This window comes from Gopherus flavomarginatus, chromosome 20 (genome assembly GCF_025201925.1).
Source record: "Gopherus flavomarginatus isolate rGopFla2 chromosome 20, rGopFla2.mat.asm, whole genome shotgun sequence".
Taxonomy (NCBI): domain Eukaryota; kingdom Metazoa; phylum Chordata; order Testudines; family Testudinidae; genus Gopherus; species Gopherus flavomarginatus.
The window spans coordinates 19806964-19821788 of NC_066636.1; the positions used below are offsets into that span (position 1 = coordinate 19806964).

A 14825-nucleotide genomic window follows, 5' to 3' on the forward strand; every position below is an offset into this window, starting at 1 on the left:
TAGGCCTTTCTTCCACGCCCTAGCACCCAGGGCAGGACAGCAGAGTCCTTTCCCCACTCTCCCTACAGCCCCCTCCTCACTGCACTTCATCTTCAGCTGGGCCTGGCCCACCCTCCAGGTGCAACCATGTGAGCTCATTGCTCTGTCTCCAGTTAACGCTTTCATTACCACGGGGGGAGAAAGGGGACCTACTCCAGCACAGGGAGATACATACTGGGTCCCAATCCTCATAGGATCTGAGCACGTATTCTAAGATCGAAGGATAAAACCCCACCATCTCCTTGATTCGGCACGAGGCTCCAGCTCCTCACAGAGAGCACCCAACCGCGCCCTGTTGGTTGGCTTTACTGCTATACATTGTAGGACACAAAATAAGCAGCTCCAGGGGCTGAAGTTTTGGCGCTGGGCAAACGTGTTATTTTTTTCAATCTCATGATTTTAAGACAATCTCCTGATTTTGGAGGGGCCTGACTCATGATTTTTTTTCTGGGTGTAGGGCTGGCCTACATCATAGTCTCTCCCCTGTCCCTTGAGAATGGTCCTCTGAGACCAGAGTTATGGCAGGGGGAGGGAAAGGTGGCACATCTGCTGCTCAGGGATGTCCCTGTTCCATGGATGGAGGCTATCAGCCTCAGGGGCTCTCCAACTTGGCCATTAGAACAGCGGGTGCTGCCCAGGGTTCTCTGCTCCAGCCCCATCTTGCTGTCGAAAGGGAGGCGATGTGGCTAGTGCACTAGACTGAGACAGAGAAGACCTAGGTTTTATTCTCAGCTCCACCCCTGGCCTCCTGGGTGACCTCTGACAAGTCACTTCCCTGCTCTGTGCCTCAGTTTCCCCACATGAAATGGGGCTAATAACACTCACCTGCTTTGAGAGCTAGAGATTATGATTATTGTCTCTTTTACCTCACTTTCATCCTTGAACCTTTCATTTGGCTTCTGTATTTAGCTACTTCCCTCTTCATAATGGGGAAGCCGCTGGTAGGTCTGTGCTGAGCCCCTCAGAAACCCACTCCTGCAGGAGTCAAATAGACAATCACCTTCCATCAGCACTGCATTCACTTTGGAAAAGTTAATAATCATAATAAATATACAGTAACAGCCCATACAGAGCAATTTTCAACTGTAGAGCATAACACTAAACATCAAAGCTTTATTATCCCTATTTTACAGATGGGGAAACTGAGGCACAGAGCAGGCAACTGACTTGCCTAAGATCACAGATCAGCCCAGTGGAGTGGGAGAAGAGCCCAGGTCTCCTGAGTTCTAGTCTAGGGGCCTAGCTACTGGTAACTCATGCTCTAATGCTCTGTGAATGCCGACTGAAAGTATATCTAAGGCCCTACTTAATTTGCAGAATTTGCAGATCCTGCAATAGTAGGCTTCCACCACATTTTTTATTTTAATTAGCTTACTCTGCACAGTCCGCAATTTTGCACACATTTTGAGGTTCACAACACACACTTTTTACCCCATTAGTATAGTAGTTCCCCATTTATCCAAGCTGACAGCAGCTGGGGCTTGGCTTTTCAGCCTCACACATCAATGACTGAAATATAATTGCAACAAAATGTCTGGTTATCAAAAAAATTAGCAGGCATAACTTAATACTTGAGTGTTTATATTGTTCCAAACAAATTGGTCTTCTCTGGCTTTTCCAAATGACCACAATTAATAACGGTCCATTATTACTTTTCTGTGATTTCCATATCTTATTCACAACTCAACTGCAATTATTTGACAATCATCCCGTGATTCAAGCAGGGCCTTAAGTAGATCATTACCGTTATTATTTGTTTTGTCTCACTGTATTGTAGCTTGTGGTTACTGTATATGCATTGTTCTATATTGTATTGTTCTATGCATCGTGGTTATTATTTTTAGTGATTGGCATTGCAGTAGCACCAAGGAGCCCCAGTCACGGTCCAGGACCCCTGAGTGCTAGGAGCTGTACAACATGAAGTACTAATGGACGGTTCCTGCCCCAAAGAGGGAGCTGACAATCTGTGTAGGGCTCCATCTTAGTTAGCAGTCTGTGATGTTTTTACACATACTCTGTGTATCCCACAGCACATGAGACGGGGGTAGTGGTCTACACTGCAAACTTATGGCCGTGTAACTCCATCAGTCAGGAGTGTGGAAAATCCAACGCAGTTAGTCCAACCTAACCCGCAGCGCAGACAGAAATATGCCGGCAGGAGAGCTTCTCCTGTGGCCATAGCTACCACCTCTGGGGGAGGTGGGGTACCCACGCGCTCTCGTCTTCACTGAATGCTACAGCGCTGTCAGTGTAGACAAACCCTAAAGTCTGGGAAAGTGTCACTGCACTGTGTGCCCCCTTCTGCCTTGGCTTGCTCTGCAGTAGCCTCCCTTCGGTAACTTGGCCATTCTGTCCCCCTCCCCCCGCCCCCGGTCCAGGGTTACGAAGTCCAGCAGGACCACTGTCTACATGCCCTCTCTGGATGGTGGTCAGCCCCAGCGTGGGGCTCTCTGCCACCATACTGCTGGCTAGTAAGGGAAGCCAGCCCCACCCCTACAGCAGGGTCCAGCCCATGGATCCTATAACCAGCAGCCCAGCTCTGTTCAGTGTCCATCGCTGTCACTCCTTCTACCAAGCCTCTCCATCGTCTCGTGCCTGGTTCTGGGTTTACCATGGGCGTGTACTCTGCTCCCTGTGGCTACCGCACCCCCTTCTAGCTCCTTACTAGACTCCCTAGTCCAGGGCAGGGTCTCGGGGTAACTCTCCCCCTAAATTTCCCCTTGCCCCCTAATGAGCCCAGCCTCCCAGAGAATGCCCACAAACTTCTCCCCTGAGAGTCTGCCTGCAGCTTCCTGTCTTTCAAATACTGTCCCAGCCCTTCCCCAGTTGGGCTTCACTTTCAATTAACCCTGGTCCACCCTCTCCCAGGCAATGCCCAGTAACCTAACTTGGCCCCTCTGGCCCTCCTTAATCCCACCAGGGCTGGCATGGGGTGCACACTCCAGCACCGGGAGTCTCCACAGACATACTAGCCACTGAAAAGGGGGCAAAAGACCCATCGCTCCCTCTGCAAATGGCCTTGAAATACTTTATATTCCAAGTGCTTTACGTCAATTTTTGCTTCCAGCACATAATGTATTAGGAGGATGCTAACAGCACCACACAAGATCATCGGTATTCTCATGGCATTACTTCCAAAGTACTCGTGTTAAAATGTAGTCAGCTATCAGCAAAGGGTGGGTGTGTGCCAGACTGGAGAATCAGGTTGAACATTTCTACTGTAGGGCTCTCTATCTACCTATCTATCTATCCCCATTCACCGCCTATCCATACATCCCCAGTCCCCATCCATCTATCTATCTCCATCCACCCTGTCTATGTATCTATCCCCATTTGCCCCCTCTATCTATCTATGTATCCCCATACACATCTATCCCCATCCACCCCATCTATCTATCCCCATTCACCCCCATCCATACATCCCCAGTCCCCATCCATCTATCTATCTATCTCCATCCACCCCATCTATCTATCTATCCCCATTTGCCCCATCTATCTATCTATTTATGTATCCCCAAACACATCTATCCCCATCCACCCCATCTATCTATCCCCATTCACCCCCTATCCATACATCCCCAATCCCCATCCATCTATCTATCTCCATCCACCCCATCTATCTATCTATCCCCATTTTCCCCCTCTATCTATCCCCATACACATCTATCCCCATCCACCCCATCTATCTATCTATCCCCATTTGCCCCCTCTATCTATCTATCTATGTATCCCCATACACATCTATCCCCATTCACCCCATCTATCTATCCCCATTCACCCCCATCCATACATCCCCAGTCCCCATCCATCTATCTATCTCCATCCACCCCATCTGTCTATCTATCCCCATTTGCCCCATCTATCTATCTATTTATGTATCCCCAAACACATCTATCCCCATCCACCCCATCTATCTATCCCCATTCACCCCCTATCCATACATCCCCAATCCCCATCCATCTATCTATCTATCCATCCATCCCCATCCACCCCCTCTATCTATCTATCTCCATTCACCCCCTCTATCTATCTGTCAGTAAGGTATGTGAGCCCCAAAGATACCATGGCACCCATCCCGCTGGTTCGGGTATTACAGAACCCGATGAAGGACCCCCAAATGAGCAAACACCAATCCCAGGCAACACCCCCCAAGCCAACCCCCCTTCTCAGGGAGTTTGACAACTGACCTCTGAATTGTTGCCTCTGATCCCGTCTTTACCAGGCACTAGCCCTGGCGCAAATGCCCCCTCCCGTCCCCGAGGTGCCCCTCGCACCCACCCACCCTTCAAACCAACAGGAGGGAGGGAATTGCCCCCCGCCTTCGCTTAGACTTCAGCTACCGCAGCCCCGCTCTTGGGTGCAGCACCCCGGGGCGCCAGCCAGCGCGGGGTGCTCCCGGCTCCCAAGCTGAGCGGTGCCCTGGGACCAGGCAAAGCGTCTTGCTCGCCTGGGACATCTGACAATTCCCAGCCCTGCCCAAAGCTCCCCCCAGCCAGCAGTGAGTCAGAGACAAAGGAGAAACCCCTTTGTGGGCTGCGATTCGCCCTTGAGTCCCCACTCGGGGACGTCACACTCGCCTGGCTATAGATGGAGCTGCGGGGTCCGGATCAGCCCTTCAGTGCAAGCCCACGTGCCGGGCCATGGAGGTGTGTGCGCGGCTGCTGTGAGCTACAAAGGGCCAGGAGACAGCGAGGGAGAGAGGGACCCTGTGCAGCTCCCGTCTACCCTCCCCCACCAGCCAAGAACAGACACATCCCATCCAGCCTCATTGCTGGCAGGAGCGCCTCTCTGATCCCCCCCACCCCAAACCCCTCCCCCTCTCCCCTCCAGCCTGATCACACTAAGGAATGATGAAAAAAAATAATTCTGCAAAAAGGGTGAGTTGGAACGGCTTCTTCTTCGGGGTGAGGGGTATTTTTTTGGGGGGGGGTTCTTTATTGTTCTGTTGAGACTTCCTCCCACCCCTCTTTGCAAAAAGAAAACTAAACAACAACAGCGAAAAACCCCGACCCACCCCTTCTTTCTTTCTCTCCAGTTTCTCAGTCTCTTCAATTTGCCAGGAAATCCAGTCCTGTTGTGTAGTGTGAAAGAGGATGTAGGATCATGCGGTTTTCATTTTGATTGCAAGGAAGGCATGAAACACACATAACAGACATTGTGTATCTCTCTGTGCCTGTCTCCCATATGGAGAGTCTCTGTGTAGTGTACCTATGGATTTATCTGAGTGCCTTTCGAGAGATGGCACATAAAAACCCGCGCTTGCATTTCGCCCCCAGGAATAAATTCTTCATCAAAAGCTCAAATATGCAATTTGCACTGCAGTAAAAAATCAATTAGTTGCAATTCCTCCCTCCCCGGTAGCAAATGCATGTTGGTTGAGATGGATGCAACATCACAGCCGTTCTTGTCTCATGCCCAGAAGAGACAGAGCTTGTGATTTTCGCTCCATGCCTTGGGTATTATTATTATTTTTGCTTCGTGTCCGCAGGGGGGAATCTCTGCAGAGTGAAACTGGCAAAGTACCTAAGTCTCAGCATTGGTGGAGAGTGGGCAAGCTGGGGGTGAGGGGAGGACAAACTTGGAGAAAAAGGCAGGGTGAAGGATAGGGGAATGAAACCTCTAATAATCCCTTTTCTCTCTCTCTTCTTTCCCCCCCCCCCCTTTGTGTCAGGGGCCACAGGATGGAAACCAGCAATCCATGCAGCCAGAGAAGGTCGGCTGGGTTCGGAAATTTTGCGGGAAAGGCATTTTTAGGGAAATCTGGAAAAACCGTTATGTGGTTTTGAAGGGAGATCAGCTTTATATCTCAGAGAAAGAGGTAGGATTTGTTTAATTTGCCTCTCCTCCCCCATCCCCCACGCTCCCTTTGCCTTTCAAAAGCAAATTGTGCAGCCAAAGTATTTATCCAACACCCCTTGGAAACCCTGGAGTCTCCATCCGTGGTGTTTATTAACCATCTTGTAATTTGCTAGCTGGAGAGTTTCTATGGGGAATTCTCTTTTCACTGTCTGGCTCTGCATTGTCAGTTCAAACGATACCTGGGCTGGGTTTGTGTGTCGATTCTAACAACAACAACTGCCACAACGGTGCCCTGAAGTCTCCCAGAGAGGACTGGCGAGGAGACATTTTTCCAGCGTCCCGATACATGAAATGATTTGCTTGGCATCTCTCCTTTCCCCATAGTCATGTATTTCCTTATTTCTGCCCTCCGTTATCAAGTTCCACAATGGCCTGGCTTGCAGCCTTGCGCCCCGATCGTTTTCCAAATGGAAATAACAGCGGGGTTAGGATGCCAGACCGACCGATTTACAAGTGGGGGTTTTAGGTTCCAAGCCCAGTAAGTCCCTTATCACTCAGATGTTTTTCCAAAGCAAGGGGCACAAGGAAAGTTTAACCACTGCTTTGGCATCCTGTTAGCGCAGAGGGTAGGCAAAGCACCCCTGTCTCAGTTCCAACAATCTGAGGGTTTGGGGTTTAATGTATTGGATTTAATTGGATGTGGCTTTCTGAGTACAGGTATTGCAATCTGTGACTGTCCTGGTCTAGCTGACGATGGCTCATCCCTTCCCTGTTTCACAGATGTTGGGGTCCGTAAATCCACCCAACTGGGGTTTTTGTTTGTTTGTTTTAAACCAGATGGCTCTTTCAAAACAAAATCTTAGTGTTAATTGGTGCCACGCGTACAAGAAGCGAGGAGGGTGTCAGTGTCCGGATTGGGGTTACAGGTGTGAATGAGGATGCAAAGATAGGCCAGGATGTAGATAACCAACCAAATCCCTCGGCCAGGGGTGCTGGAACAATTTGTATAGTGGGGGTGCTGAGAGCCATTGAACCTTGTATATGATGGAATCCACTTCAAGCCAGGGGTGCAAAATCATCCCCTGCACCCTTAGTTCCAGCACGTATGCCCTTGGCCCCATCTTGCAGCACAGTTCAGACCAGCAACCCTTACTCGTGTGTACAGCCAAGGGCAGGTCCCACTGCCTGCATGTCTGGTTAACATCGCCCAGGATATCGAATAAAGAGCAAGAGAAACAACAGGGCCCAGAGAGAGAAGGATCCTTTGGCAAAGAGGCTGACATCATTGAGCATGGCAGAGCATGTATGGATCTGAGTTTATTGCAATGGAGAGATGATTGGAGAACAAACTGGGGAGCGGCTGGTCTGAGCTTCCCATCTATCAGCTTTTCACAACTCACTCCAAACGTGCTCTCGATGGCCACAGAAACAGGGCATGGCTGAGGCTTATTCCTTGGAAACTAAATTATGTCTGGGAACTAGGGGATCAGCACATTAGAAATGCATAGACAGTGAGAAAATAGACAGAGAGGTAGATTAGTTACTGTAGCAAGATACTCTAGATGGAAAGACTGATATTGATCATGTGCTGTACGAACAAACAGACAGATATGCAGATATGGAGACATAGATAGATCATTGCATTAAATGGTTGAGAGAATGTTTCCCTTTTCACTGCCCAGCATCCAACCATTGCATGTGAACTGCTCTTCTGCATGGGGGCCCTGATTCAGGAAAGCACGTAACCACACGCTTAACTTTTATCAACTTCTTCAACTCCAGTTGACTTGGATGGAATTTAAGCACGTGCTTCCGTGTTTTCCTGAATCAGGGCCTAGAAGAGAAATTCACTTTGCCGCACATAGGCCAAAGGGGCGCTGTTTGCTCCCCCCGAATACCGTGAGCCATCCCATCGGTGCAGGTAGGCAGGGGCTGGGAATAGCTTGTATTATTGGCAGACAATAATGGTAAATTTACAGCGAGCTGCAGGGATCATGCTGAAACACCCAGGCAGATGTTTAATGGCGCTGGCAGGATGCTTTATGATTCTCCGAGCAGCTGCGGTAACATCACCGGGACTGCTCACGAATTTCCTCATTTGTAGCCGTCTAAGTGGTGGAGCTGAGTTTGTGCATTTCCAGGCAGAAGGGCAGAAAGCCATGATTCAGGGGCGAGGACGTAGAGCTGGGGAGGGCTCGCCCATCAGATTGGGCAGAATCAGAAATGTCTGGTGAAATCCTGGCTCTTTCAAAACTAATGGCAAGTCCCCCATGGCCTTCCCTGGGGCCAGGGTTTCACCCTAGCATGCTAGCCCTGGTGTGGGAGGAAGAAGCCTCCCCGGGGGTGACCTGAATGTAACCCATATTGCATAACCTTCCTGAGTCTGCAGGGGGAAGACTGAAATAGCCAGGAGCTGAGAGGCCCCAGTGCACAGCCTTGTTCTTGTGAGCTTTGTGGCAGCTGTCCTGTCTGTGAGCCCACTGTGTGGGAGAGGAATCCCCCTTCCCCACGCCCATTGATTGCAATGGGGTCTGGGTTTTTCCCTGTGTCTAGAACTTCCAGAGCAGGCAGAGTTCCCCGCTTCCAACTTCCCCCATCCCGTGCATGCCCCTGGAGCACTGGGGACAAATAGATGGATCATCTGGTTAGCGACCTACTGCCGGATTGGTCAATGATTAATGTAAAGGCCCTGCCCGGCCTCTGGCATTGACATCTGAGTAGCCTGGGCCCAGGAGTAGTAGCGCTGGATGGGGTTGGGTTTAGAATGACTGACACTCGGAGTTACTTTCCTCTTCTTTGAGGAGCTAAGGGGCAGGCTCTAAGAAGAGGTTGAGGAGCTGCTGGTGGGTGGCTCCCATCCGTGTCTTTGTGTGGTAGACAGGCCCAAGACTCTGCCACGGGGGTGGGGGCCATGCAAAGTCCCTGGGCATAGCGGAGTAACTTGTGTGTCTGTCTGAGAATTCACAAGTTTGTGTCAGTGTCTCAGTGGATAGCGTGTGTGTCCGTGTCAGCGAACATGAACGTAAGGAGAAGTACCACATCTATCCAGCGCCCATCATCATAGTATTGGTGTGCCCTGGGCAGATGTTTAAATGAGGAATATGCATGTGAACAGTCATGTGAGTGCCAGTTTCTAAATGAGTAATGTGTATCTGTGTCAGAGACCAGGCATGTATCCAATGGTAGGGAACAACAAGGCGTGTGTCACAAGAAGCAATGTGTGTGAACAAACATGTGCATTTGGGTATGAATAATGTGCGTTAGAGAACATGTATGTGTCTACCTGGAAGAATAACTTGTTTGTGGATATATGTGTCTTAAAGGGGTAACATCTGGCTGCGTATGTCAGCATCAAAATGAATAATTTGTCTCTGTGAACATGTGTGTGTGTTTGCGTAAATGAGGAATGGGCACATGCAGGTGGGATATGTCTCTGTGAGTCTCAACATATGAATGAACATGTGTAGAGTGGAGCAATTCTCCCTCATGTGACATTCTGCAGACAAACAAGCAACATCTGTGTGTTCTGCCTGTGTGCATGTGGTGCATTTGTGTGTGGTGCATTGCACCTGCGTAAAATGGTTTCTCTCTGGACTTCAAGTGATAACACTCTTTTTAAACCAGATCTTGTGCCGTTTAGGATCTAACCCCGCTGTTGCTCTCTTTTGGCCGCAATTGGCCTTTGGATCTCTGGACATTCTTGAGCACAAATGTGAACTCACAAGAATGGATGGCAGGACGTTTCTGGCTGTATTTCCTCCCCCTCCAAGCAACAGGCCTGTAGCCAGTCCCCCATTCATCTCCTCCCTGAACCATGGGTCTCCCTCTATGCTGGCCATCCTGTGCAAGCTTGCTTTCATGGAAGCAGGTGCCTGCAGCACCTACAAATAGGTTAATAAATCTGGGTTGGTCGAGCAGAGCAGAACGCAGCCTCTTTTGTTTCTTCACACACCAGATTACACCCAGGGGAGGAAATGGAGCCATTGCTGTGCATTCCTGCTGAGTTGAGATAGCTTTCCACTGACAACACTCGGCTACTAGGAAGGCCGACAGGCAACCCTGGTGAGGAGAAGGGAGACGATGCAGCTGAGGAGGGATCGGAAGAGCAGGCCCCTCAAGGAGATGTGAGCGGGGATAGCTTGTAGAGGTTGCCTAGACATTGGGGTCTGTTACAGTATTGCTCCATTAAAGGCAGCTATGTGGATTTGCGCCAGCCAAGGACCTGGGCCTCGTGCTCTTAAATCTCATATTAACTAGGAAATGAACCTTGATGTTGCCTGTCAATTTCTGTAAAATGGGGAGAATGACACTGACCTCCTTTGTAAAGGGCTGTAAGATCTCCTGAGGAAAAGTGCTGGGTAAGGACAAGGGATTATTATTTAGGGGCCCACATCGGAGCTGGGCTCTTCTGAAATCCGAACTCCATTATGGGTTGAAACCCCTGGCCCTAGTGTATTGAGTTCTGTCAAGAAGAAATGAGAACAGTGCAAGACTTCTTCTGCCTCTAGTGCCCCTTTTAATAAAGCCACGCAACTTTTGCTAGTTCATCAGCACACCAAACGCTAGCAGGGGCCAAAGGCTTTGTGTATCCTATTGCCTCGACCTAACACACAAATCTTTAGCCAGTGCTGCAAATTGGTCCCATAAACTATGCAAAACCTTTGTTATTTTGCATTTGGTCGGTGGCCAGAAAGTTCCCAGTAACAAAACACAGGCTGGTTGGAGTTGATTTCTGGTAAGCGGCAAGGCATTTTGCATTTCTTTCCCCTATCCCTCTCCCCAAACCCACCTTTCTGGTAATTGTTCTCTTCTTTCTAGCCCTGCTTTGTTATTGACTTACACTCGGGAATAACAGTCAGACTAACACAGCACAGAGCTGGGCTCCTACCACTTCCTGCCAGGAAGCCCACGGCCATCAAGAATGGACTCCTTGCTTACAAGATGTTAATGAGGAAGTGCTTTTCTGGTGGGCTTCCTGAAGCCGCTAATGAAAGCCTTGCCTCAGCGAGCACAAGAGCCCTCAAAAAGTTGGCTGTGCTCTCGGCTAGTGTTTGCTGCAGCACGTCTGAACGCTGGTGAGCTGCGTGTGCTGCCTGGGAGGTGTGAGTTGTGTACGTGGTGGTGCTGCTTGTGTGTGTGTTTGGAACAGCACAGGCTGGAGAGCCCATCCGGGCCAGAGCCCGACCCACTTTGAAGCACTCGGTTGCGGTGCTGCTCAGGTTTGGTCCGGCCCATTCAGGACAGTGGGGTGGCTGGGCCAAACCTGAGTGACTGGTGGTGTGACCTGGCATGTGGGGTTGCAGCTGTGCTCTTTAACTGGCTCTCTGCAGCCCCTGTTGTGTAGCGTGTGTTGACTCTGTGCACTGTGTGTGCGTGGTGGCACTGCTGTTTTTGAAGAGTGGGCTTGTTGCGTGTGTTTGGAGGAATGTGCGCATTGTGGGAGCAGTGCCGTGTCTCCTCGGGCGGTGTACCTTGTAGCGTTGGTGTATGCTCACGGGTGTTGGCACGTGCATGGCAGATGTCTGTGCATGTTTTGCATTGGAAGGCATTAGAGGTGACGCGGTCCTGTGAGTGTGTACGGGTGTGACAGTTCTGAATGGCCCACCTTTCACTCCCCCACCAAGTCCTCTGGACCAGCATGGCTGAGGTCAGCCCTGCTAGGTAATTAGCACGGGGGCTGGAAACTGTTCCCCCCTCCTGGACTATTCCTTATCCTACTCCCTCCCCGCCACCTCTCCATTCTCAGAGTCTAGTCCCTTCCCCTCCATCAACCCCTCTGCTGTGCCCTCTGTAACAGATCCCACACTCTATCCTGTCTGCACCTCCCACCCTCCCATCTCCTCCCTAGGGACAGGGCTAGAGAACCCAGGAGAAGCACTGAGCTCTCAGCCTGTACCTAACCTGCTCAGCAAACAGTTTCCTCTGGGTTTGCTACACTGAAGTCCTGTCTCCACCCTAATGCTGCTGCTCAAAAAGTCGTCAGAGCGGGAAAACGTATGGGACTTCCCCACAGAGGGGACATGCCAAGAGCAGCCCAGGGTAGACGTGCATGGCAGAGCCTTGTTCGTGCCCTAAGGGACACCTGATGGTGGTCCCAGGCCCCAGGATTGGTGGGGAGGATGCAGGAGACCTGAGTGGAGATCCGGGAGCAAGGGCTGGCGTAGAACCTCGGGGAGGGGGCACTGTGTCCTATTCGGGGCAAGACTGCAGACAGCGTGGCATCATCCTGGCGGAAACGGTAGCTGGCATCCCCGCTCGCGTAGGTTGCATGGAGCAGCAGTCACGAGAGCACGAATCTGCACAAATATCATTCATTTGCTGGCGAAAGGTACCGGCCCGAAGGCTGCTCTGTTCACAGCCGGTACGGTGTTAGCAAGCCCTCCACGATGACTCCTCACTGTAAGAGGGGAGCTCTAAGCTAGGAGGCAGTGTGGCCTCATTGATAACAGCAGGGCCTCTGGAGACCTGGGTTCTCTTCCAGCCTCTGCTGCTGACCTGCTGGGTGATCTTAAGCAAACCACTTCCCTGCTCTGTGCCTCAGTTTCCCTCTTGTCTGTCTCAAGTGTAAGCTGAATTTGGGCTTCGTGTAGTTGAGTGCCAGGCCCTCTAGATTTAGTTCACTTGATAGTTACCCCCAGCAGCCTTTGAGAACAGGTTTTTTGCTTCCTTGTCCCAAGTTTCTGCCCAACAAGGCCTGGGCCAGGTAGATCCCTGTGCCCCTGTGCCCAGCCGGGGATATTATCTCCCGCTACACTATAGGACTGACACTGCAGTGCTCAGGGGCAGCGGGAGGAAATGAGAAGGGTGTGGAATGCGGGGGGGTGTGTGTATGAGGAATGGGGAGGATTTGACCCGCTGCCGGAGTTTTAATAACGCAGGAGTGATGATTTCAGCAAAATACCACCTGCTAGCGGCAAACCAAATTACCACGTGTGGACTCTCTATTCTGCCAACAAGGGCCAGAGCTGGACTTCAGTGCCCTAAACGCCCCTGGTCTGACCGGGAGCGGATTCCACTAGGGCAGGCCCAGCACAGGACTCCATCACACACCCTGGCAAGGGCCGGGGGGGAAGGATGCAGCACCGCAGCCCGTGTGGCAGAGCCTGCTGTAACTCAGGCAGGCTCCCAGGGAGAAGGGGGGACTCTCTGATCCCCAGAGCAGCCCAGGGGCAGGGGCCAGCAAAGGCGGCTTGAAGCCCTCCCTTCCCCTGGATTGTGAGTGCTGTGCCATCTTCCTTTAGAGGGAAGGCACAGAATCTCATCCTGTGTCCTAGCTGCACCAAGGAGATGCTGATTTGCCTTTAGGGGATGGACTCCCTCCACCAGATGCCAGTTTAGGGCAGGTTGGTATGTGCAGTATCCCATCTATCACAGCTGGGGTGGCAATGCTGCCTAGTGGATAGGGACGCAGTCACTACACGAGGACTCAAAAGCTGTGGGTTCTATTCCCAGCTCCCCTACTGACCTTGGGCAAGTGTGCTCTGCGCCTCACTTTCCACTTTGTCAGTCTTTTCTGCTTAGATTGTAAACTCTCCCAGACCAGATTTTTAAAGGGATTTAGGCACCTAAAGATAGAGTCAGGTGCCTAAACCCCATTTAAGGGTCTGGTCCTATGTCTCTGCGCAGCCCCCAGCTCATTGGCGCCTGCACCTCGGCTGGGCTTTCTAGAAGCTCCTGTAATATAAATCCTCATCCTCATCATCGTAAGTGTCGTTAGTGGATGCTCCATTCATGGAACACTCCCCCACCCTCCAGCCCTCATTATTATTTATTATTTCAGTGCTTGTGAAAGGTGCCAGATTGATCCCTTGGAGAAGGAATCCCTTTGTATGCACAGAGCAAGGGAGCAACCTTCCCCATTCGCACCTTGGCCTTTCTACAGGGATGGCCCGCATGGAGGGGGGGGGCCTTGACAGCAAGCTGAAGGCGTGATTTCCCGCTGGAGGAGACACCCCTGGGCTAGCCCTGGCGGTGGGACAAGCTAGCCACCCTGAATTGGTCCTCATCCCAACGCTAGGCACATACTCAGGGCACTTAGCCTGTCCCGCCCCTTATGTACTACTCTCTTTCTGGTGCGAGTAGGCCTGCTTGAGATGAGAATCACCCCCCCAGCTCAAAGCATAGACATACCCTGTGTGACCTGTGCGCTAAGCTGAGACCCACCAACTCATTACACCCAACAGCTGTTAGTTAGGAGTGATTGCCAGCCCGTCCCAACCAGGACCAGATGGGAACCAATGACCCCAACCAAAATCCCATTCCCAGTTCCCTGAGCCATTCAGCTTCTGGGTTGCTACAGTGTGGGATGCCACGGAGAACCCTAGCATAGGTGGGTCTGAAAAATTCCCCTCTCCCTGCTGCTGACATGGGTCTTTGCAAATGCCCTGCTGGGCTGAGTTTGATCTTGGAAACGACCTTTGCTGACAAGGAACGTGCGAGAAATAGCCGAGCCAAGGGAGAAAGCGGGACTGGGAGAGGAGGGGACAGAGAAAGATGCAAGATATTCAGAGCCTTCAGCTGCATGATGCTTGTACTTCACAGCCCTAAACTGTGCACCTAGGGACTGCTCTGTCAGCAAAGAGCTCCCAGCTGTTTAGCCTAGTGCAGATACTGGCCTGTAAGGGCTAATAGCAGTGCTTAATTTGTGCCGAGGCTTGCCAGGGCTGGCACCTCTAGGCTCGGCAGTTCATAGCCCGGGCACCTCTTTCATTACAAATTAAGCACTGGCTGATACCACCCCTACAGTCTGTTCAGACCCTTCCCTCAGGGCGCAGTTTGATTTTCCAAAGGAAAAGCTCACAAAGTAACAACAAAACAAAGGTATTCCTCCCCCAGCGGAGCACAGCAGGCTGTCCTCAGAACCCCCTTACTCCTTGTGGCTCTCCTCATCTGAGCAGCTTGATCTGCCCCAGCTTGACCTGTCTGAAGCAAGAGGGTTGTTCGTAGTGATGGGAGCACCTGAGCGCTCCCAAGCGGGAATGGATGCG

At 51.2% G+C, this 14825-nt stretch overlaps 1 protein-coding gene and 1 long non-coding RNA gene across 5 annotated transcripts in view; one reads left to right on the forward strand and one right to left on the reverse strand.

Moving 5' to 3' along the window:
- Positions 1-3995: 3995 nt before the first annotated feature.
- The window catches only part of LOC127038205 (uncharacterized), a 246081-nt gene continuing 235251 nt past the window's right edge, over positions 3996-14825 (reverse strand). The window contains exon 3 of the long non-coding RNA XR_007770601.1: positions 3996-4046. This is a non-coding gene — a long non-coding RNA (uncharacterized LOC127038205). The remainder of the gene's footprint in view (positions 4047-14825) is intronic.
- PLEKHO1 (pleckstrin homology domain containing O1) overlaps positions 4768-14825 on the forward strand; it is a 28135-nt gene continuing 18077 nt past the window's right edge. The window contains exons 1-2 of one of the 4 annotated variants that reach the window (XM_050930694.1): positions 4768-4916; positions 5711-5857. In XM_050930694.1, the coding sequence (XP_050786651.1) occupies positions 4887-4916; positions 5711-5857 (177 nt within the window). In that variant the 5' untranslated portion in view covers positions 4768-4886. Of the gene's footprint in view, positions 4917-5114; positions 5135-5302; positions 5496-5710; positions 5858-14825 lie in introns of those variants that run through there. The other 3 variants (XM_050930695.1, XM_050930696.1, XM_050930693.1) reach the window with 3 other exon arrangements.